Raw genomic sequence first — 25,932 nt, forward strand, 5'->3', positions numbered from 1 at the left:
TGAAGTGTTAAAAGGGACTTCGTAATTTGGAATAGAGTATAGGGATTGTTTTCGATAGCCTTAAATAAAAATACAAGTTTAAAAAATAAATTATTTCCAGTTTTCAAGGCAACGTGTATTTAAATGCAAATCACTATAAAAAATCCGATTAGAATAATTCAAACCATGGCTGAGCATTGTGTAACATGGACTTATTTTTTCCGAGACGCAGGTGAATATTTAATTAATAGCTTTAAAACTTCCCACGGCACCTCCGAACGTACCTTTCTATTTAATTATGTTTAATATCGTATTCGTTCATGTTCTTTTTAATACGAACCAAACAATGGACGGCATTCAAATGCTTCCGGGAATTAAATCATGAAAAACAATATCGAATGAAATTTTATCGAGTATTTTTCGTAAGCATTGACATCTGTTCATCTGTTTGCGACAAAAACAAGCTTTGGGTCGTGATATATGCACACAAATTATAGAGCTGGTCTTCATATATTTAATTGAAGTTTAAAACGAAAATTATATTCAAAACCTCGAGCACGATTGCAAGCCATTTTATAACAAAGCCTAGATTAAAATCGAGAGTATATATAGGACACAAATTATGTCATTGTGTACGCGATAGAGAACCTTTTCTCAGCTAGCGTGACTGATTTTGTTTTAGGGCGTATCTTCAATTCAATTAACATTATTAAAGTAAAATATTGTGCAAAAGTTGTGTGTGTTTATTAATTAACAGTGACAACTCAGTATATATACTGTTATAAAGATCGCTAACAAGTCCGGTCACCGTCCTTGTCGAACCCGTCGCTTGCGACGAAGGGCTCGACGAGCGAATTGACCCACAGACACAGCCCACTGAGTTTCTCGCCAGATCTTCTCAGTGGGTCGCGTTTTCGATCCGGTGGTAGATTCTGCGAAGCACTGCTCTTGGTAGGGTCAGTGTTAGCAACTCTCCGGTTTGAGCCCCGTGAGCTCACCTACAAAGGTTAGGGTGAAGCTGAAATAGCCTCTCAAGGCTATCAGCATAGGTAGGATAAAAAAAAAAGCTAACAAGAAAATGCTTAGTAAAAAGTTCAAAAGAAACTGTTGTATCATCTCCAATGCATATCACTGATCTGTTGACACATTGTTTCTTTTCAAATGTGTTGCGACATAATCTAAACCGTTTTAATTGCGTTTAATTATGAGAATCTTTCTCACACTCATCAGTATGTCGCGTCTTAATCACAGAGTAGCAAGAGAGAGCAATAAACTTTACATTTAAGAATGAATACGTTCTCCAAGGCATAAACTTTAATTTGACTGCATTATTTGTTAGGTGTGTGTTAACTCAGAACACTTTTCCAGGTGAACCGTTTTTTGATTATACTTTTTACAATAAATATGCAAGGGTTTCTCATGTAGTCTTACCTTACCATCTTACCAGTAGTTTTTGAATTATTATAGTATGTATATTATTAATAATGTATTTTTAAATGACTTCGACCAAATTGATGATATTCCCATTTTAATGGATTTTTTTTTGTTTTAGACCTTTTTTTGTATTTATCTATATATATAAAAATGAATTGCTGTTCGTTAGTCTCACTAAAACTCGAGAATGGCTGGGCCGATTTGGCTAATTTTGGTCTTGAATTATTTGTCGAAGTCCAGAGAAGGTTTAAAAGGTAGATAAACATGAATATGCTCGGAATTAAATAAAAATAACGATTTCGTTTTTCCTTAGATGTGTGGATTGCTTTTGTTTGTTTTAAGTTTATTTTATACAAAAGTTTAGGTCTTTTATTTATTGATTGTGACACTACGAAGTCTGCCGGGTCAGCTAGTAATTTTATATTTTTATAATATCCTGCTAACCTGTCGTGACGAATTACATACAAGAGAATGATCGGTTATAGATTATAGCCTTTCTTAAGCTTACCCTATTAAGAGGAAAACGTGCAATATCGCTGATGCATGCGTCGACGCTACAGCGGACTATGATCAATGACGTGTGCGTCGTGCGGAGCACATACCGTAGTATTTGTAAAATTTGTAAATTTTTATGGACTTAATTATTATATCTAGAAGGTAGTGCCGTACTCAATATCTAGAACGTAGTGACGTACTCAAATAATACGAATGACTTACCGATACTTTACTGTAGTCGTGATGATGAGCTAGATGCAAGGGCGCACAGCTAGATGCTGCACTGGACACGCTCAGCGCATCGCCCTCGCTGGTACCCTCCGTTTCGTCCCACCGGCGGCGCCCCGACCCGCTGCGAACAGCCCCGACCGAACCCCGCTCAAGCGAAGCCGAACAAAGCGACACATCCCCGTCGGTCCTCGGAATACCGCTATCTTGCCTCTCGTCTTCCCAACTCGACGACAAACTCTCCCCACCACTCGACCCAACACTAATACCGCTTTCCATTTTAGATTCGAACAAATTCATCTCCTCAAATTGATCCTCCTCGATAACGTCGGATCTGGTGCTGCCACCGAACCTGAACGAATTACTGTGAACCCACGGTCTTTTTGTGGTACTGACGTCAGATTTCACGGTGTCAGCATCAGAGCTTTCGTCATCATCGGAGTGCAAGGTCCCGTCGGAGTCATCAGATGACTCTTCGCGGCACGTTTTGAAGGACGCGTCCGATCTCACGGTAGCGTCTGAATTACAAGTTCGGAGTGACCAGTTACCAGAGTATTCCGAGGAGGTCGATTTACGCACAGGCAAATGCACAGAATTGTAAGCACAAGACGGACTGTCAGATGTCAATGTTGAATTTTGCGATATAACTTCAGAGATATCTTTCAAAGAATACGGTCTATCTGAAGTCGACGACAACGTCGATGCCTGAGATGACGCATTCGATTTACTACTAGATGTTTGTTCTAATTTTTTTTGGGCACTATTACCGTCCACTTCGACAACAGCGTACGGTTCTTCGAGGTTCCGCGGCACGGATTTGTTTTTCGGTAAGTTACTTAAACCAGCTGTCGAATAAGGAGAATCATCTAAAGTAATATCAGGAGTTGATATACTTTTCTTCATAACAGAAAATTTCACAATGAAATCCGTGGGCGACTCACGATGTTTACAATGAAGGGTGCAGGCACCGGAATCACAAAAGCATTGAAACGACGAAGATGATATTTCGCTTTTTTTCACTAGACCTTCGAAATCTATCAAAGTTATTTTATCTTCTTTTTCTTGGAATGATAGATCTAAAAGATTTTCGGCGCTGCTGTATGTTTTTAACGGTTTGGGCTTACAAAAACAAATCGCCGTCTCATAGTAACTGTCTCTTTTGTTTTTTGTCAAAGACTCTGCTTTGCTATTAAGGGTTTCTCTATTAAATATGTAAAGGAATTCTTCAACAGTTGGGGCTTTAAATAAACAATGACCAGTGCCACGAATGTGGTAGTGAGCTAAAGTTTCTTTCAAAAACTCCTTATTCCATTGTGGTAAATCTTTGATTTTTGTGGAATTCCTATCTACCTCAATATTTGTGAACGTTTTATGTCTAAAGAGAATCTTTTTCTTAATACTTTCTGCTTTTTTAGTCGGTAACGTACCAGTCATAGACAATTGTAACAGCTTTTCAGCTTCACCACTGCAATCGACATTTTCTATGGCACTAGCCTCCGTTGCGTCAGACGAATCCGAAGAACATGACGATGTTCTACAAATCCTAGTTTTTATAGAATCTTTACTGAACGACGTGACTTTTCCGTGACGAAAAGATTTTGATTTCTGTGAAAGGAGTATGTCCTCTAGATTCGTCTCATCAATCATTGAATCAGATGACATAGTTGAAGAACGACTCAAGCTCCGTGAAGGCGCTTTTTCATTGTTATCTAAGAACTGAAATGGTAATACGGTTCTTTTAGGTGGATCAGGCTTTATTTTAGTTAATATTGCTATATTTTCGTATAACACTTGATTATCCTCTACGTTTGCCTTAGTTACGGGAACATTAGTTCTAGTTGCAGGTTTTGGTATAGTTTGATTTTGAATTAATAAGTTTTCATAAATAATACCCTGCTTAGGTTTAAGCGTATTTGCTCTTGATAGGATGGCATTGGGTCTGGGGGCAGGAACCGGAGCAGGTCTATTAATATCTTCTTCTTCGTCGGACTTAGAAAATTCATATGGTTCATAACATTCATTTACAATTGTAGTTGATTCTCCGGATATAACAGATATTCTATTTCTTGGCTCAAAAATATTATAATTAATAGCTTCTGTCACAGTACTGTTTCCATCTTTACGACTCGATTCATTAGAATCTTTATTATTGTTCACAGATTCAGTTGAACCACTGAGTTCATTATTTTCAGATATATTAGGCAATGAATTTTTAAATCCAGGACAACTTCTATTACTCCTATTCAGATCAGAATCTCTGTTCAAGGTGCCTAATCTGTCTAAAGATATAGTATCGAATTCATGATTACATAAAATTTCTCCAGAATCCTCCTTTTTCGACAGCGATTTGAAAAATTTACTTTTACCTATATGTAAAGTAGTTGTAATATTTTTACTGTCTGTGCGCTTGGATTTATCATTGACATCTGACTCCAAAATAGAACTGTTAGAAATGTTAGGAGCAGAATTGAATTTCGCCTTAATACCCAAGCATTTCGAAGCAAGCTTTAGTACAAAACTTTGCTGATGATTTTTAGTTAAGGAAGAAGATGATGGTGATAACAAGCAATGGTTTTTAGTATTTTGCTGGAACTCTGGAGCTTTCCTGAAAAGACATAAAGCGAAAAACAAAAAATAAGTCTTAAAACAAAAATAAAAATAATAAAATCATAACGCACGTGATGATTATTGATTAGTAAATAATTAGTAATGATGGAACATGGAAAAATATCACGACCACGCAAAAACTAGTTTCTATGTTATCTATTATCTTATGTTTATTTATTTCCTAAAAAAAATATGACTATTTTGGAAACAAAATCACCAATCAGTCACGACTTGTTTTAGTTGCTGGAACTTTTTTTGCCAAATGCTCATTTTCGCTGTGGCTGAAATCGATACACTGTCAACAGCGTCTTCGGCACTAATATTCTCGCAACTAAAATAAACCCCGTCACTTGAATGAGACGCATTCAGGTCTTCGTGACATTCGCAATAATTATTTGTGATGGTTTTGTCTTTCTTTCTAATAAACGGATAAGCATCGCTATGGAACGTCTCAGTGTTCATTTCATATATATATTCGCTTTCTTTAATCATTAAGCAACCGGGATCACCTATACGATGACGGCTATTGCTACCATAGCAGAACGGAACGCGACGGGTATCATTTTCAAATAGCACAATCTCCCCCTTTTCATTTGAAAAAGCATTAAGATCATTAATTTCGTTTACTTCACAACCAATATATTCTACCGTATTATTATTTTCAGACTTAGCCGAATGTCCCATGTCTAGATATAAATTTGAAATTCTTAGATCATCTGGATGGTTTGTGGCAGCTTTAGTATTGTTAGTGCTATTAAAATTTTCGTATAATGGGTTCGCGTCTGGATAATCTACAGCATCTTCATTCGGGTAGTTAGCATGATTTGTTTGTAAATCATCAACATTCATATACGGACGATACAAATTATCCATTTGGATATTTATATTCTTGGAATACAATATTTTCGAGTTACTATTCTCGCCGTTATTTACATTGTTGCGAATCCTACACCTCTGATTTAATTCTGAGAGCAAACTTTTAATATTTTTCTCCTTGATATTTGCATCAAATTTTTCGTCAATCGGAGAAACTAAGTTACAACTGCGCGTGGGCGTCGACATTTTTTGTTCGTATTTTACACTCGTGACATTATTATTAACACGTGGGTCATTAATTATATTAGTACTCAAAGCGTTGTCTTTATTGCACAAAGCAGTTGTTACAGTTTTAAGCGAAGACCGATACCTGGAATCATTAAATGATTTTACAGAAATTATTCTATATGTAATTTAAACTTTAACATTTCTTATCATGCTACTTTCTATTGAAATATAGACACGCAATCATTTCAGTTTTATAAAATTAAATAAAAATTGCTCGGGCCGCGCGGTCTTTTTACATATTTTCAAAGACACGATAGTAAGAGGGGGAATCTTTTTCTCGCGTTACGAGAAACATCTCAACTTGAACTCCACTAGACAAAATCAGAGAAACGGAACATTTTAATGAGGCAGCGACTGCCGAGTTTTTGTTTACAGCGCAATCTGTTTAAGAAAAACGCGTTTAGCATATTTATGACAGGTACAGTAATTCATTTGCTTTGGAAAAAAAAACCTATTCAAATTTGTTATCATCAATTCCAGTATGTTCTAAATAGACGATAACCATAAAAAAACAATATTCACAGCAAACAAAATTGAACAAAAATTTTATAAACGAAAAATAAAAGCTGGCGAAACAATTACAGGAATTTAAAATAAACCAAAAAGCGTGTTCGCAGATAGTAATCAAGATTTCAAAGGAGACACGTCGCGTATAATGTTGAGGGGCACTCCAATTAAAAGGGAGCGTTTAGGAACTCCTTCGACGAGGACCTACGAGTAATTAAAGGATTTCCTTTGCGAAATGTTCTTCTACACCGCATGCTCAAGTGATGTGCGGATAATGAATGTGCTCGCTATTGTGGTTAGGAAACAGCCAAACAGGAATATACTGAGACAAAACAACCGAAGAAAAAAACATTCACTACGTAAACGTGCTTTTCAAACACAAACCACGGGACATTAAAATTTTTACAATGTAGATTAACAATTAACTATTTGCTAATTTAATTAGGGATCATTCTCAATTTGCGAATTTTGAATATCGAAAATTGTCCGGTCCAGTTCATAATTCATTTCATTCTTTATGGTCTCTTTTAGAGAGTAGAAACGCTCTAAAATTCTTATAAGCTGAGATGTGGTGGTGCGGTGATTAGCACCCCTAAATGCTATCGATCCCATTAAGGAAAAACATTTGTATGATGAATAAGTTTGTCTTCTCTTTTTTTAATATATATATATATATGTGTGTGTGTGTTTATATTTATTTACACTTATATAAGTATGAATATCAGTCTCTTGTTCCCGTAGTACAAAGAATCCTAGTTCGGAGTCAAACAACCGTGTGTGTGTCTTTCTTTCGGTTTGTTTTACTATCATTAGTACAACACACAACAACTGTTTTTTTTTCTAATTCAAAACAGATATCAAAGAATAAAATAATAAAAACAGATATGAAAAATCCTAACTACGTTAAATTGTTATTTCATTTACAAACAACACAGAAAAAATAGTCTCGAAGAACATTTTTCTCAATAAGCTTGAATTCATGACAATTAAATTGTGAATTAAAGTTACGAAATGGTTTCCTGTACAAATTTGATTTCAGATCTGAAGCACTCAAATCCGCAAAGGAATCGAAAAATAAATCAATCGGTAAACAAATTAGAATCATGCATTTTGAAAATACATATTTCTTTCACCAATAATACATCTTATACAGCTGAATTTAGATTATAAAATCGGTTGCGCCCGTGGTTTGTGTAAATATGAAACAATTTCAGTATACAGATATAAATTATATAATAAATAATAATAAATTAAATAATATTAACCCTGTGAATCCAATTAGTATCAACGGATTGTTTGTAATTTTTTGCTAACGTCTGCAATTACGAGACAAAGGTACTCGCATGGTGAATCGACCCCAGATAATTATTTAAGCGCGACTTACTGTGACATTTTTATTTTCTTTAACGCATTTTGTTATAGGGATATTTATCTAAGGTATGAAAAAAGTTATTAAGTCATTGCACCAAAATCGACTAACCGTTCAAATTAGAAAATTAAAGAATAAAAAATCAGTCTTTTTATAAAGCTTGTGAGAAATTACGACTCCAAATTTTTTCTAAGGGCTATTTTTAGTTCCCAGGCTTTAATTACAATTTTTTTGGATGAACCGAATCAGTCTATCCTGTGAAAAAATATTTAATTTTTTTACATAGCTCTCTTCTTTTCTCGAAAACCAATAGAGATCTGTAACTTTCTGGATCTTATTAGTTCCTACATATCCTTTTACTTTTTAACCGACTTCAAAAAAGGAGGAGGTTCTCAATTCGACTGTATGTTTTTTTTTATGTTTGTTACCTCATAACTTTTGACTGGGTGAATCGATTTTGATGATTCTTTTTTATTAGAAAGCTGACGCTTGCCGTGTGGTCCCATTTCAATTTAGTCCAGTTCTGATAATGGTATCCATGAGAAAACCAAATAAGTCTTAAATTTGCATTAAGTACGTGTGCGACAAATAGATGAATAACTCAATAACTCAATATCACGCCAACCGATTTATCCGATGATTATTGTTTTTAGTGTATATTAATTTGTTTTGGAATTTTTTTTTTTTATTTGAAGTCGGTTTTTGTTAAAGCATGTCTATTTACAATTATCCTTGAATATATTCTGGCCGATTCACCCTGTGCACATAACTCTGGAAGCCGATACTATTTGTTTTCATGGTTACTGCATACATCATCACATCCGTACAAGGGAATTAAGAAGTTACCATACTCGTAGTAATTGTTTTTTTAATGCAATTAACGTAAACTAGTACAAGCTCTACGAGTATTGCTCGTAACGTTCGCAATGGCAACTATTAAAAAAAAAACAAAAAAAACCATTGTTGATAATATAGGAGTCTAGTACATAATTTTTAGCCAGCTCTACTAATACCACTACGGTAATTTTTTATTAATTTTTTTTAAACAACATTAAAACGTTACTACGATAAAGTAAAAAAAAAAAACCTTTTTTTTTTAATGTATACTCTAATACAAAAATTACAGATCTCACCCTTAAAACCCTTTTTTTTTGGTGACATTGACAGACGTCAGATTTGACAGACGTCATTGAGAAAAATCAAGAATGTTTTAAGTAAGACCGATACCGGTTTATTTAAATGTTTGTGTACTTACGTAGGGGTGGGACATTCGTGCACCGGAAACGGAGGTATGTCTTCGTCGCTTTCGTTTAATATGTCTTTTTCAAATTCTGTGAGAAAGAAAATGTATATGTGTGGTTATTCATTTTTGATGTGTGTGTGTGTGTATTGTAAAAGTAGTTAATGTATTCACATTAGAGCCGGCAGCAGGGTTTATAACCCATAGACACAGCCCGCTGAGTTTTTCGCCGGATCTTCGCAGTGGATCGCGTTTCCGATCCGGTGGTAGATTGTGCGAAGCACCGCTCTTGCTAGGGCCAGTGTTAGCACTACTCCGGTTTGAGCCCCGCGAGCTTATCTACACGTTAGGGTGAAGCTGAAATGGCCTCTCAAGGCTATCAGCATAGGTAGGAAAAAGGAGGTTTTTTTGGGTATTAGACCATAGTACTGCAATCGCCAACTGACATATAACTGATGTTGTGAACCCTCAGGAGTAGATATCTCTAAATACGATAGGTATGATAGATATTCTAGATACGATACAGTTCGGGCTAAGACTCCATGTATTAAGATGGGTCGCGATATTCACGCTATTATGTCTATGGGCTCCGGTCCGAAGGTTAGAACAGCCATGCTAACGGTACAAATACTTCAGCCCTGTATCCTCAAAATGAGGAACAGCATTAAAAATATACATATACTTAAGCTAATGAAAAATGCAAAGCTAATTTATTGTTGGTAGGACGTCTCGTGAGTCCGCACGGGTAGGTACCACCACCCTGCCTATTTCTGCCGTGAATCATTAATGCGTTTCGGTTTGAAGAGCGGTGCAGGCGTTGTACTGTTTAAAGTGAGACCTTACAACTCATGTCTCAATGTGGATGGCGGAATTTACGTTGTAGATACTATGGGCTTCCTCAGGTCGGCCGTGAGCTCGTCTACCCACCTAAGCTAAATAAATAAATAATGCAGTTAAAATTTCCACTTACTTCTAATCACTTTCCTTACTTTCCTCGTGGCCTCTTCAGAGAGCAGAGACAGCAGATCGTAGACCGTGTTGCCGCGGCGATCCTTGATGTTCAGGTCGGCTCCGTTCTTCAGGAGCACATGGACCACCGAGGCCCGGCCATAGCGCGCGGCCTCGTGAAGCGGGGTACCGTCGTACGTCCTGATGTTCAGGTCAACTCCGGCCTCTATCAGAGCCTCTACCACGTCTCTGGCAAACGAGATGGACATACGACTTTTAGGTTTTTGAAAATTATCTCTATTAGTATCAAGATCCTACAGAACTTTCTCACTGATAGCTTTGTTTATAAGGTGACTCGAAAATATCGAGTTACATTTTAAATAAATATATTTTGAGCAACCTGTTATAGCGGTGTAAATTATGTTTTTTTTTTTATATATTTTAGAATTAATTTTACAGAACATAACGCAGGTCACATCCAATACCAGATCAAAATTACATTTCCCTACGAAAGTAAGAGGTATGTTTTTTTATTTTTTTTTATTGCTTAGATGGGTGGACGAGCTTACAGCCCCCCTCGTGTTAAGTGGTTACCGGAGCCCATAGACATCTACAACACGTAAATGCCGCCACCCACCTTGAGATATGAATTCTAAGGTCTCAGTATAGTTACATGTTCAATACAAGAAGAAGAAGTTCAATATAACTTGACGTTGGTACAAACGGAGGTAATCTGATGGGATTATCGGAATGCGTTTTCACGATGTTTTGCTATTGTAAAATTCAAGGCGCAGTTTCAAAGGTCGGTAACAATTCAACTTTACAAGAAAATTTCGAGCGTAGCTCTGTATTTAATTTCGGTTATCGCAAGCCTTCCACATAATTTTAATTACTTTACAGCTCACTTCTACTAGAATATTTAGACTACGGTCGTCGTGAGATCACAAACAATGTTAAGTCATCAATTGAATCGAAAATAATAAAATTGAAATAACAAACGTGAGATTAAGACGTATTAGAAGATTAATTTCTAATTCAACTCAATAATATATGACAGCGCAACACAGCTATTTACGTGACTAAGATTAGTTAAAGTTAGCTGTTATAAGTCTAGAGCTTGCAAGCAGATATTTAAGACGGTATTCAGGAGAATTAATGTACTAGCTTTCCCCAATGTTCTACTATAAACTTTTGTCATTTTTTTTATTGCCGTATAGGCAGACGAGCATACGGCCCGCCTGATGGTTACCGTCGCTGTTGGACGTCAGCAATGCCAGGAGCAGAGCCAAACCGCTGCCTACCATAACGGCTTGAGCTGCCGAACACAGTGGAACTCACTATTGGCACCGATCGCGCCGTTATATACATCGCAAGTGCTTCTCAACAAAGTGTCACGTCATTACGGATCCTCCTGATCCATTAACGGTGCTTTTAGGTACCGCAAGCACCGGTCACCGTCCTCGTCGAACCCGTCGCTTGCGACGAAGGGCTCCACGAACGAATTAACCCACAGACACAGCCCACTGAGTTTCTCGCCGGATCTTCTCAGTGGGTCGCAAAGCACTGCTCTTGCTAGGACCAGTGTTAGCAACACCTCCGGTTTGAGCCCCGTGAGCTCACCTACACTATAGGGTAACGCTGATATAGCCTCTTAAGGCTATCAGCATAGGTAGGAAAAAAGAACAAAGTCCTAACAAAGAAATGGCTTTAATGCACTAATCGATCCCCTTTTCGAATTTGCATCGTAAATAACAGCAGTTCGAGAAACAACGGAAATATGCCTATATCTTCATTAAGCCAAATTAACGTAGACCTTAATATAGACAGCGGCGACCGTCTTCAGACGGCTCCGCTCAAACTAGGCCGTGGCGCGGAGCGATCGTCCGGTCGCGTCATTAATAAAATCTAAATTCGCAAACAAGGTTCAGTTAGTTAACTGTACATTGTATTGTTTGAATTTATTTAACGACAAACATCTGAAAATACAAATGATTCATTTACAATTGATCTTGGAAAAGGTATAAATATGCGGCCTGGAGCTAAATTATCCCGAATACATTAGTATATGATTTTTTTTTGTGTCAAAAATATTAGTTTATCAACATTCTTTCAAAAGTGACTATGTAAAAAAGCTAACGTATGGCGCGCTTTCGTGCAGTTTTGTTATTGATGTCTCATTGTTCAAATGCATTTAATACTAAAAATAATGGTTTTTCATATTGGCCCTATTAGCAGTGGGCCACAGAACTGATTGATTACTGGTGGCCCGGAGGTCTTTCCAGTTTCACCAGGACAGGTGAGCGAGCACGGGCCCGGCCAGGTGGGATGGGATTTGCTGACAGAAATGTGAATGCAATGCAATCCCGCGTGTATATTTAACACACGGTCATACACATTTCCGCTTGTATGAAGCCGTCAAAAAATTAAAATAGGTTTTTGACTTCATGATTCAAGATGGCTATCGGAATTCACGTTATGGTGGGCTTCGATTTAGATTAACGATTATACAATCTTAGAAGCCGGCAAAATTAGGACTACTAACTGATGCGTGCCCCACAGTATAATAAATACCATTGGTTATCCTTTAACGAATTCGACATTCGAAAACAATAAAAAAACGATCGAAAAGATAAACAATGGCACCGGGAAAAGTGACGGTCTGTGAGCATGTGAGCGAGGCTCATTAATATTCATGACCGACGGATTACCAAACGTATCTTTTTTTTAATTAGGTCTTACTCACTTGCGGCCATGGCAATCAAACGAAGGATTTGAAATGTAACTGCATACATAATACGTCATCCTTCACAATATCAATAGCAATATAGAGTATCAATACCAATATTACGATTTTTAATATCATTTGTCCTCATGTTGTCCTGTGACGAATTGTTTGAAATGATGTGGGACAGCTACCTGCCAGATGGACCGACGACCTAGCCCAAATCGCTGGGTCACGTTGGATACAGGTGACAACGGACCGACCGCACTGGATATCGATTTGAGGTATATGTTCAGTATTGGACAGATATAGGCTGAGATGATTTTTGTTTAATATTCCCACAGACAAGGCCCACTGCGTTTCTCGCGGGATCTTCTCAGTGGGTCGCGTTTCCGATCCGGTAGTAGATTCCGCAAAGCACTGCCCTTGGTAGGGTTAGTGTTAGCAACGTGGTCAGGTTTGGGCGCTGTGAGCTCACCTACTTGTTAGATTAGCCTCTGAAGGCTATGTATGAGCTTTGGTAGGAAAATCCCAAAAAAAATGATTGATAGAGAATTCAGGAATAGGGAAACTTATTTCAAAATTCTTCTTTCACTAATACAGCTTTCGAAGAAACACATCATTAAAAAAAGTCTAATTACTCCAGCTTTACTCCGGATACCTTCATGCTTATAGCTAGCTTATTAGCGTTTCATTTATACATATCTATATATATTATTATAACTGTTAAAACCTCTCTTGTTCGTGACAAAGACACAAGTCAACCAACACAGAGCGAGCATCACGCAAAGCACGCTACATAATATTTAAGCCTTCGACAATGTACGCGGATAATAATTGACACGACGACGCGTGTTGAACATGGAAATACATTTATTTGTTAGTGCGCTGGATGTGGTATTCTATTAATGATTTTCCCGTAATTCGTGCTATACCTATATCATGGGATGATCGTTTGATTTCTTTACAGCGAATTCTAAGCCTTTATGATATTTTTATCTAAAAATTTTGCTGTTCTTTTGTTATTTTCATACATGCGCCGTACACGACTCGATAGCTAAGTACTTTTTTGTGTTGAGTGAACCATGGTGTCGAATAACATGAAACTATTCAGATGAATACGGAACCAGCTCTCCTATTTCGTGCAGATAAATTTGTCAATACAGTGAGATGATCGTGGCCTAAAGGATACAACTCCCGGTGTATATAGTCGTATCGAGCAATGCTACTGTGTCGGTGTTCGAATACCGCAGGCAGGTATAAATTTTTCAAAAAAACAGTTTTAATTTTTATTTAATCCGCCGTCCTATTTCGCCCCTTTAATAAAGAGTCCGACGATATTCTGGCGTACTTGTTATTCTTAATCCTAAATCACGGACGCCCGTTTAACGTAACAAAACCGTACAAAAATACCGCATCCAAATCTAGAGACAATACTAATTCGTGGCTCTTCGTTACGTAAATTCATAGGCACGGAAATCTATCGATGCGTTATAACGAACAAACGAATATGAATATGATGTGATTGCCGAGCGTGTACGAGATTTTATATTAGCATACATTCATAACGAATAAATAGTAAGATTTGTGTGCTTAGTGCGAGTTTTTTAACGTTCTCGATCGTGTAAAAGTTAACTCAAATTTGTATGGACTTGGAACAGCGCCCCTATCGGGAAAAGTAGGCAAAAGTTCCAACTCCATACCACTTAGCACACAGAACACCCTACTAATCGTAGAGCATGATTGCAATCTTGATTGATGATCATGATGTATGCATGCATCTATAATGCATGATTCTATAATCACAGATTTCGCCAAGATTACACTTTAGACAAATATTAATAAATATAAACAATATTTAATCTATTCTCAATTTGACCACAGACTATAAGCAATAAGAAAAGTTTGACAATAAACAAATAGTATGCATGCGTGTGTGTGTCAAATACATGGTAGTGTGTGTGATGTTTTTTTTATTGATTTAATGTATTTTCTTATAATTATTTTTAAAAAATATCAACATTCTGCACTCCTCTATATTCTCTATAAGTGTGGAATATTTCATACTCTTCCGTCCGCGCAATTTTCGTAAAAAGGGGTACAAAGTTTTTGCTTCACGTATTAATATATAGATACTAGCTTTTTCCCGCGACTTCGTCCGCGTGGAATAGTTCACAAATAATGCTTTATTTTAGAACAAATTTGGTTAGCATAAAAAACGTTATAGTGAGCCAAGCTTAACATATAGACATATGCTGTCGCGGACTTTTTTTTAGATATTTTAAAGTTTAAATGGGCTATCTAACACTGAAAGAATTTTTCAAATCGGAACAGTAGTTCCTGAGATTAGCGCGTTCAAACAAACAAACTCTTCAGCTTTATAATTTATTTATTTTTTCTACCTAAGCTGATAGCCTTGAGAGGCTATATCAGCGTCGCCTTAACTAGTAGGTGAGCTCACGGGGCTCAAACCTGATGACGTTGCTAACACTGACCCTAGCAAGAGCAGTGCTTCACAACATCTACCACCGGATCGGAAACGCGACCCACTGAGAAGATCCGGCGAGAAACTCAGTGGGCTGTGTCTGAGGGTTAATTTACTCGTCGAACCCTGCGACGGGTTCGACGAGAACGATGACCAGGCTTTATAATATTAGTATAGATAGATTAGTGTTTTAATGCTTATAATGACTTACTTCCGTCCGTGTTTGCTGGCGCGGTGCAGCGGCGTCGACGAGAACACTTGCGCCCTCCGACTGTGCCGATACTGATCTACGAGCTGAGGCCTAACCCGAAGCAGGTGTTTCACTGTCTCCAACCTGCCGCGATGATACGACGAATTATTATTTCGCATCTATTCCTCTTAGAAAAAAAAGAAGAGAAAGACTATGGGTAGTGCCACTGACTGGATGGTGTTATACAGTAGTAGTAACCGGAGGTGAAGACGCGCATTCTGATCGTCAGAATTGTGGATTCATTTATCGCTCCGACCTTACTTACCGTTATACCGCTAGTTTGGACTCTGAGCAAAACAATAATTAATATTATCAAAAAAAATCTGGTGGTAGGACGTCTTGTGAGTCCGCACGGGTAGGTACCACCACCCCGCCTATTTCTACTGTGAAGCAGCAATGCATTTCGGTTTGGAGGGTGAGGTAGCCGCTGTAACTATACTGAGACCTTAGAACTTATATCTCAAGGTGGGTGGAGCATTTACATTGTAGATGTCTATGGGCTCCAGTGACCACGTAACACCAGGTGGACTGTGAACTCGTCCACCCATCTAAGCAATAAAAAAATAAATAAAAAAATAGCAGTAACTGCATAAAGTTCAGCGAACACATAAAATGGGAACGAACAGACAAACAAAACCACGTATTGACCTCGGCAAACCAATCAAAACCTGTGCTACCGTTTTTTGTACATATTTATGCTTTGCTTGATTGGTTATTTTTGTTTCTTCAATTGTAAAAATAATTGTATCGTATATGTCATTTGTTGGAAGACCTAATTCGACATTTTGTCTATCACGATCACTTTTTTATATATATTTTTTCCTATATTAGCAGACGAGCATACAGCCCACCTGATCAAGTAATCCACCATTATAATATATATAATATATCGTATATGATACCGGCCTTAAACTAGATTGTTGATTGACAACAACAAAACATTAAATTTTACATGACGAACTAAAAGACGCATGTAAACTTCTATATTCATCGAGCAAACATCTTTAAGACAATGATTCATACCACGAAAATGGTTTAGATTTAGAAGGAAAAATAGTTCTTTGCACTTATTATAGTTCTTACTTACGTACTGCTGTGGCTTTAGAGGAAAAACATTGGTCAGTCGATCCGTTGAACATTCGACAAGATACCTTAAACAGCCAATGGCCTACAAAGAGTAGGTACCTAAAGATCTTAACGCTATTTTCTAACCTGCCATATTGAGCAGCGAGATCCAAGGCGTTCTCGTTACTGATATTCTTGACTGTGACGTCAGCGCCCTTCGCCATGAGCTGGGCCACAACGTCCACGTAGCCGAAGTGAGCGGCGATCAATAGGGCCGTCTCGTGGTCACATGTCTATTACATTATTATGATCAATATAATACAATAATGAAAAAAAGTTTTTTTTTTTATAAATTAAATCGCCGCTGGTGGTGGTGTCTACGTCACAAGCCACCAGCGGTTTAAGGCTCGAGAGTGAGTTATTATTATTAGCACCGAGTCCAACCATTAGCACCAAGCACGTCTGTTGAGTTTGAAAACATTTATATATCTCAGACAAGAACGAATGAAGAAATAATATATTCGCGGTAAAGATCATGTTGGGTGCGGGGTCACAAATCACCAATCAGTGCTTATGATAGAAAATAAAGAATCCCGGACTGATAAATTTTACCTGCTGCATCTGGTAAACAGCAATCAACAGCTGTGATCATGTAAGATCCACTGATCGAGGAGTCGGGAATCAGGTGCCCGCCCACATCCCCGAACAAACATTTACTACTACTGCGCTGGCGCTATGATCTCGAAGTGGGTCTTGGCCTCTGACAATAAGCGTCGTCATTCATTCTGGCGCTGCGCATTAAACCAGCGTTACTCGGCTTCCCTACGCGAATTAAAGCAGCGTTACGCGACCTCCCTACAGGGCTGCGTACCTCAGGTACACCCGCGTACACCCTTTTCACAGTCCAATCCTACTCCATACGTACTACATGCCCCAGCCATCCGATGCTCTGCGCCTTCATTTCCTCCAGAATATTTGGCTCACCAAAAAGCCTCTCCACATCCTTGTTTTTCCGGACGTGCAAAGAACCGTTATATTTCTAAACTTATCCTAGTACCTTCCTCAGACATAACAAACATCTGGACATACCATATTATTGTGGTACTTACTCAAGAATCATCTAACCTTATTCGCTATTTCGGTAAATAAAAGATACATAGTTTTTTTTTCTTTTTTTTTCCTACCTAAGCTGAGAGAGAGCCTTGAGAGGCTATTTCAGCGTAACCTTAACTAGTAAGTGAGCTCACGGGGCTCAAACCTGACGACGTTGCTAACACGAACGCTAGCAAGAACCATGCTTCGCAGAATCTTTTTTTTTTATTGCCCTTGTAGGCAGACGAGCATACGGCCTACCTGATGGTGAGTGGTTACCGTCGCCCATGGACTTCAGCAATACCAGGGGCAGAGCCAAGCCACTGCCTACAAAATCTACCACTGGATCGGAAACGCGACCCACTGAGAAGATCCGGCGTGAAACTCAGTGAGCTGTGTCTGAGGGTTTATTCATTTACGAACCTGTTGGTCTATATTGACGCGTGGATTCGAGTGAGCAAGCAGCATTCTGACGATTTCGGAATCACCCCTGAAAGCGGCCAGATGGAGAGGTGTGGCGCCCTTCTTGTCCGTTATGCAAGGCGAAGCGTCCAACGACAATAAGACGCGAACGATATCCCTGTGAACACCAATTTTTTGTAAACAAGGAGATGATACCTTCATCTCGTTTTTACCATCGCACCGCCCGCTACCGGAGTAGAGTTCATCCATACTACCTGGAGCCGCTCCGGTCATCCACAGTGCGTTTCCAAAGGTCTTTTTTTGCCACGTACCATCCGGCTATGGAATGAACCTCCACGGTGTTTCCCGAGCGCTATGACATGTCCTTCTTCAAACGAGGCTTGTGGAGAGTATTACGCGGTAGGCAGCGGCTTGGCTCTGCCCCTGGCATTGCTGAAGTCCATGGGCGACGGTAACCACTCACCATCAGGTGAGCCGTATGCTCGTCTGCCTACAAGGGCAAAAAAAACTGTATTTGTGTCGACTATGTTTGTGGTATTGGTGTATATTAGCACCGCCCCATCTTTTTTCCGTCGCTGCCGTAAAAGCGGCCAACAGATTTACCGGCAGCAGTGTTTTCGTAGAAGCTACAATCCTGCCTACATCTTCAGCGAGGCTGTCATAGATTCCGATCGGAACTATAAGAACCACTGTTACACTAAGGATGATGAAGTCAAGTTGGATAACAATATTCACTTTAAGATCGCTATGAGTTCCGGTATCCACTTAACAACATACCTAATCTTGTTCGACCTTCAAACCAATACAAAACAAAATTAAGTCTTCTTGACGGTGGGAATACCAACTTACCAATACAACACGATAATAAACAAGAAATAAAGGCTACTTTAAAAAAAAATCAAAATGGCGCAAAAAAGAATGAAATTCAAATTCAAATTAAATTCTACAATATTCGTAGAAGTTTATACGATACGCTTATGATTCGATGAAAATAAGTAATTTATATTTCAATAAACGAATAAAACAAAAACTTACTTGTGACCATTAAGACAGGCGTGATGTAGCGGTGTGTAACCGTTATCATCTTGTACATTTGGTCCTGGACCGCGTCTTAAACTGCAACAAAAGTACATTCATTGTGTCTTACAGCTACTATTACATTTCAATATGAACTCGTTGGCCTTATGATATCCATCACCAAAGTCGAAACACGTATTTGACCACCATTCGCAAACAAGTAACAATCTGAATGTTAAAGAGTATGCAAACTCTACGCTAATAAAATCCAACACAGTCCAAAAAATCGCTGTTTATAATTTACGGTGACAGCCGGACTATTTATTACCTTTATACTAGCGACTATATACATTTTTAAAATATACAAAAAAGCTCGCAGTCGGTAGGATTCGAACCTACGCTCCCAGAGGGAATCTGATTTCTAGTCAGACGCCTTAACCGCTCGGCCACGACTGCCACATAAGTATAGAACGAAATTGCACATGTGATTCTTGAAGCGAATAGACTTTTTATAATAACATTTATTTATGTGTATCTCAAAAAAATATAATCATACTTAATGAATCAATACATTTTAGCTACTATGTACGCAACAAAGATTACGAGTAACTATTATCACAATTTTTTGGGCCATCCTGTTTAATCATTTTTAAATCTGCTTTTTTTTTACATTATCTTCTCTAGTAATAACAATAACACTAAACGATTTGGCCAAGCTGAGTACACGATGCTACATAATTTTGTATTGATAATTACGAACACATTCCTTAACCAAGTCAGGAATGAACTCCCTTATTAATAACTACTTCACTTAGCAGATTGACTCCCAAAGCCGCAAAGGGTGAATTTTAATAAATATATAGTTTTTTCTTCGGCTTTGGCGAGTCGTAAAAATAATAAAAACTACATTTACAGTCATCCGTGACCACAAAAACCCGAAAGGTGTAGGTACCAACGTCGGAAATGAAATGACACGAGGAAATAACAATTATAAACATGAGATTTTAAAACGGAAAAGTAGTAATAATATTATTTATAAGTATTCGCTTTATTTTTAATCGTCAATCAGCCCACGTTACTTGCAAACCTACACAATAAAATCTAGTCATTACGTTAAACGACAATTTTCTCACATTACAGATACAGCCTTGACACAAACAGACAGGTCGACGAACTTTAGACCAATCTCACAGGCCCAGGTCGAACGAAAATCGCATGTTTCGTTCAAGAGTTACAGTTGTTTATTCTTTAAACAACAAAAAAAAAACTGTTAAGAATTGACAACACATCAGCTGTTTATACACGGAAGCCTTTCTAAAATTAATGTTCCTGTAGAGTGTGTAGAGATTATAAAGTTTACTTTATCTGCATTTTAATTTTATAATTTATACTGCTTTTTTTTTGGTAAGCCTTTATTGCTTGCTGATACTAAACAATGATATTGACATACAGTAGCAAATTGTTTTAACTTAAATCTAATACATCGGGTTTCCCGGTTCGGTGATCAGCGTGTCCTGTGACACATAGGCCTCTTCCATTCTTCTCTATTGGTAGCTTTTCTGGACCAGATTGTCCCTCCAATCATCTTGATATCATCCCGTTCACGTTAGTAGCATCTAATATTAATAGTAGTGGTAGTGTCGTTATCAAGTTATATTTCACGTCACGGCATCTTTCAAATTCATATTATTATGTATAATGTCAGACGAGTGAACGGAGCACTTGGTGATAAGCCATTGACACAGCCCGGATTTTTTTTTTTATTATCCTCGAGATTACATTCTGAAAAAGTTCGCTTTATTTTTCGAATGATGTCGGAGCAGTTCGATATATTCAATTGAAAAATTTATGATATTCGATTTCGTCCTTCTCATGTCCGTTGTCTTTTCAATGACCAATTCCCAGTGTCTAGTTCAATGTTCAATTATCATACATGACCGTTGTTTAAATAACTAAACAAATACAAAAGCATCATAGGCGGGCATGAGCTTTATGTGCATCGAAAATGCATCTGTGTATAATATGAGAGGATAATCTATATATTAATACGTGAAGCAAAAACTTTGTACCCCTTTTTACGAAAATTGCGCGGACGGAGGAAAATGAAATTTCCCAATCTTATAGAGAACTAGCTGACCCGGCAAACATTGTTTTGTCATGTATAAGATTTCTAGGGAATTTCTAGTGTAGAAAAAAAAACTAACTTATTGTAAGTGTGTAAAGATGTGGTAAATGAGTGAAAGAGGTATGTAGTGCTGTGAACGATGAGGAAATATATAATAAAAATAACAAAACCTCATTCAACCACATAATACCTCGTTATAACAAAAAAAAAAGTTCAAATAAAAAAAAATGTTAGGGGTGGACAGCCCTAATCACTTAGGGGGATGAAAAATAGATAGTAGCCGATTCTCAGGCTTACTGAATATGCATAAAAAATTTCATGAGAATCGGTCAAGTGGTTTCGGAGGAGTATGGGAACGAACATTGTGACACGAGAATTTTATATATTAGATATAGAGAAGGAGTGCACAATGCTAAAATTTTTTTTAAACAATGCATGAAAGGTACATTAAATCAATAAAGAAAACATTACACACACTACACTATTTGACACACACACGCATGCATACTATTTGTTTATTCTCAAATTTTTCTTATTGCATAAAGTCTATGGTGTCTTTGTTAATATTTGTCTAAAGTGTAGTCTTGGCGAGATCTGTGATTATAGAAGTATAATAAATAGTCTTTGGCAATAGAACTATAATAATGTTCAAACTTATAATTTCAATTAATTATAGTCGAATTTCGACTACTGCGGGACCACTAGTATGATAAGAATAGGCATAAAGCTATAAAGATTGCTTCTAAGCGAGCCACCTAACCTAAACATAGACCTAAGGATCAATCTAGGAAGCCAGCCCCGGACTGTGTGAAGCAAGACCTTAATGATGACAGTAACGTCGTGGAAACAAGAGATAGACCGAAATAGAAAACAATTATTTTGGAGTTCATCAAAGTGAGCAGCGTCACGCACGCACACGAAGTGAGCGACGCAATAAATAAAACAATTTTCGAACACAAATAATTGTTTAAAATTATGAAACGGTCGTTATAAGCACGACCGTTATTAGCAAACAAACAACAATGCGACACGAAGTTAGTAAAAACGGTACTTTGCATAATCGAATGTACATATTCACACAGGTGCTTATTTTCATTCAGACGTTGTTTTATTACACATACTTTTCATTTTTTTATTTTTTTATTGCTTAGATGGGTGGACGAGCTCACAGCCCACCTGGTGTTAAGTGGTTACTGGAGCCCATAGACATCCACAACGTGAATGTATCCACAACGTCTCAAGTATAGTTACAACGGCTGCCCCACCCTTCAAACCGAAACGCATTACTGCTTCACGTCAAAAATGGGCAGGGTGGTGGTACCCACCCGTGCGGACTCACAAGAGGTCCTACCACCAGTACCATTTGTATTACGCTTGCTTTTATTCGTCTATACGAATATTATAAAGAGGAGAGATTTGATGTTTTTTTGTATTGAATAGGCTCCGAAACTACTGAATCGATTTGAAAAATTCTTTCACTGTTCGAAAGCTACACTATTCCCGAGTGACATAGGCTATAATCTTTTTTGAAAAAAAAATTAGGGATATTTACTAAAACTATAATAATGTAACCCAAGGTGTAAAAAAATAACCTAACATTTTCTTTACATCGCGTGCCCTGCGAAAACTATTCATGATAGAATAAAATAATGTACTACGACTTTGTAGAACACATTATTATTTACAAAAAGTATCGCAACGGCATATGACTAACTATTATAGTTATGCGCAATAAGTTTTTTTTTGTTTTATTTGAAAAATAAAACAACGTCAAATATCGTTGAAATGTTTTATTAAAGACCCGAGCGGAGCCGGAGCGGGTCGCTAGTAATATATATAGCGGTAATAGAAAAATATATTTTATATTCTATTTGTAATGTTTATCTGTTATCGTAGTCTTAAGAAACAATTTTAAAACGATGTGTAGCAATTACAATTTCTTCCAAATATTACATTTTGAAAAATGATTAATACATAGCATAAAAAGAGAAAATAATAAGTATTACACAGACAATCCTCAAGGTCTACAAGATTTTATTTAAACGCGAACTGGGCTTATATTCGGTCGACTCTAGTCCCTTGCAATAAGGTCTTGATACGAAAAGCAATCTGTTGGAATATGCAAATGGTATTCGTAGAATTTGAACTTAGCGGAAGATAGAGGCACTGGGTATTTTACCCAGAATTACTGACTCAGCTGGACGAGTTTAGAGCATACAAATGATGGCAACTAAATTTTACGTCCATGTTTAATAGAAGTAACATGTTTAGGGAAAAACACTTGAAAAGTCTAAATATATCCTTAGCCAGATTTGTTGTTTTAAAACATGTGTTTATAACGGCTATGTTGAACAATTGGAACGATTGATGTTGTAGTGTTGAAGCCCTTGCTACTTGCCCCAATTTAGTCTCGAACGAGAGCGTATGAGAGTTTAGTGTGGGCCTACACCATCTTCGAGCTTAGAGTACAATATACCACGCGCGACTGTTACTCACTTAAACCTCGAAGGAGGCTAGAAAAAAATAGGTGAACTCGTTCGTCTCTGATTCATCTTTGTAATAAATAAAAAAGATTAACTAGAAAGTGAACACTTAATTTACTGGTGGTAGGACCTCTTGTGAGTCCGCAAGGGTAGGTACCACCACCTTGCCTATTTCTGCCGTGAAGCAGTAATGCGTTTCGCTTTGAAGGGCGGGGCAGCCGCTGTAACTATACTGAGCCCTTAGAACTTATATCTCAAGGTGGGTGGCGCATTTACGTTATAGATGGCTATGGGCTCCAGTAACCACTTAACACCAGGCGGGCTGTGAGCTCGTCCACCCTTCTAAGCAATTCGACGTATTTAACGTTATTCGTCGTGATTTGACAATAATACTAACTACCGTCTAATATTTAATAGACGGTGATTTACACACCATTTTTAATTGTTGCCTAACGATGCACCCAGCTATGCTGAACCGATGACAGTGATCGTCCAAAAGGGAGATATGGCTTATATCCAGCTTTTGACTAGTCCGAATCGATTAATACTCGTAATAAAAACGGTGATCTGATCAATACTCATCGAAAGTAACGTAGTATTTCTAGAATACTTACTCGTATATAGACATATTTCAAGCACAACAAGTATAAAGCTACATATAACATAAACAGTTTCTCGTATAAACTCACCGCGTACTTCACAAACTATTACTTTATAATTTAATGTACACACAAAATGGTTGAATTAAATTTAACATATCAATAAATCGATTTAAATTTAAAATTTATTTACGAAAATACTTTGGGCAATGAAGTAAGATTTATGTAAAAATTCGTATTCAGATAAGTATGTATTATTTATTAGAGGCGCGTCAATCAATATTATTTGATGCCCACTTCGCAACATGCATTCATAAACAAGATTCATGTAATAACAAATAATATCAATACCATATTAAATACGTAAATATAGGTCCATATTAAATTGTAAGCTTTGGATAAGTGATTAGATAGTCAAATATAACGATAAGATACTAAAAATGGAACGAGGAAATCTGAACGGCTAACTTTCATTTAAAAATTACTTACAAATCAATTTCTGACGATAAGGAATAACTATAATTTGAGACATTAGAACTTATATCTCAAAGTTTTTGTTTTTTAATGCTTAGATGGGTGGACGAGCTCACGGTCCACCTGGTGTTAAGTGGTTACCGGAGCCCATAGACACCTACAACGTAAATGCCGCCATCTTGAAGTCGTCGTGGCCTAGCAAGCAATATATTAAAAAAAACAAATCTTACACAAAAACGATACAATACACGGTTTGGCCATAATTGATTTAAAAAAAAAAACAATTTGAATTTAGAACCTGTCATTCCTGTGACATGAGATCCAACTCATATGTATCTTGCACAACCGTTGCCCCACCCTTCAAAGTTATTGATGGTGGTACGTACGCATGCTTTTTTCTTCCCTACTTATTCGCTGGTAGCCTAAGGCTATTCCAGAACGCGCGGACGGGTAGATGAGCTCACGGACTCAACCTGAGAGAATTTTCTAGCACTAGCCCTAGCAAGAGCAGTACATCGCTGAATCTACCACCGCATCCGAATCGTGACCCACAGAGAAGATTCGGCAAGAAATTCAGTGGGTTATAAACGCATGCATTCGCACCGCCTGCTATCGGGACAGTTCATTCATGCTACCTCCAAAGCGTTCATCCAAAGTGCGTTTCCAGAGGTTTTTTTTGCCATGTACCATCTGCCTTTAGAATGAACTTCCCTCCTCGATGTTTCTTCAGCACTAGGATTCACGTCATTTCGAATCCTCCCGATCCACTAAGGGTGCTTTTAGGTACCTCGATCACCGGTCATCGTTCTCGTCGAACCCGTCGCTTGCGACGAAGGGCTCAACGAGTAAATTAACCCACAGACACAGCCACTGAGTTTCTCGGCGGGTTTTCTGTGGGTCGCGTTACCGATCCGGTGATAGATTCTGCGAAGCACGGCTCTAGGGTTCGTGTTAGCAACGTCGTCAAGGTTTGAGCCCCGTGAGCACACCTACTAGTTAAAGTTACGCTGAAATAGCCTCTCAAGGTATCAGCATAGGTAGGGAAAAAAACCACTAGGAAATGTCTTTCTTCTAACGCGGTTTGTGCAGGGGGGGTCGTAAGCTCGTCTGCTTTTGCGTAACAAAGAAAACTTACAATACGTCCCACCATCATTAAAATTTAGGTCGATATAATGATAATTTTAATATTATAATTAAGTCCATGTTTAGTGTCCTTAAACCAAAATAGGCAAGTCCGTATAATCTGTATTAACGGACACGCAATTCCGTGCGGTTTGTTATCGCGA

At 37.7% G+C, this 25,932-nt stretch overlaps 1 protein-coding gene and 1 non-coding gene across 7 annotated transcripts in view; both read right to left on the reverse strand.

The window, feature by feature from the left end:
• Positions 1-25,932, reverse strand: part of LOC101743013 (ankyrin repeat and sterile alpha motif domain-containing protein 1B) — a 181,218-nt gene that overhangs the window by 136,457 nt on the left and 18,829 nt on the right. For 4 of the 6 annotated variants that reach the window (XM_038015275.2, XM_038015273.2, XM_062672015.1 and 1 more), the window contains exons 2-8: positions 18,984-19,064; positions 17,949-18,105; positions 16,581-16,726; positions 15,330-15,452; positions 9,934-10,160; positions 8,979-9,054; positions 2,131-4,741 (exon numbers count right to left, since the gene is read on the reverse strand). In XM_038015275.2, coding sequence (XP_037871203.1) covers positions 2,131-4,741; positions 8,979-9,054; positions 9,934-10,160; positions 15,330-15,452; positions 16,581-16,726; positions 17,949-18,105; positions 18,984-19,064 — 3,421 coding nt within the window. The remainder of the gene's footprint in view (positions 1-2,130; positions 4,742-8,978; positions 9,055-9,933; positions 10,161-15,329; positions 15,453-16,580; positions 16,727-17,948; positions 18,106-18,983; positions 19,065-25,932) is intronic. The other 2 variants (XM_062672016.1, XM_012697209.4) reach the window with 1 other exon arrangement.
• Positions 19,340-19,421, reverse strand: TRNAS-AGA (transfer RNA serine (anticodon AGA)). The gene has a single exon. It is a non-coding gene; the product is annotated as a tRNA-Ser (tRNA).

The sequence above is a fragment of the Bombyx mori genome, chromosome 14, assembly GCF_030269925.1.
Source record: "Bombyx mori chromosome 14, ASM3026992v2".
Taxonomy (NCBI): Eukaryota; Metazoa; Arthropoda; class Insecta; order Lepidoptera; family Bombycidae; genus Bombyx; species Bombyx mori.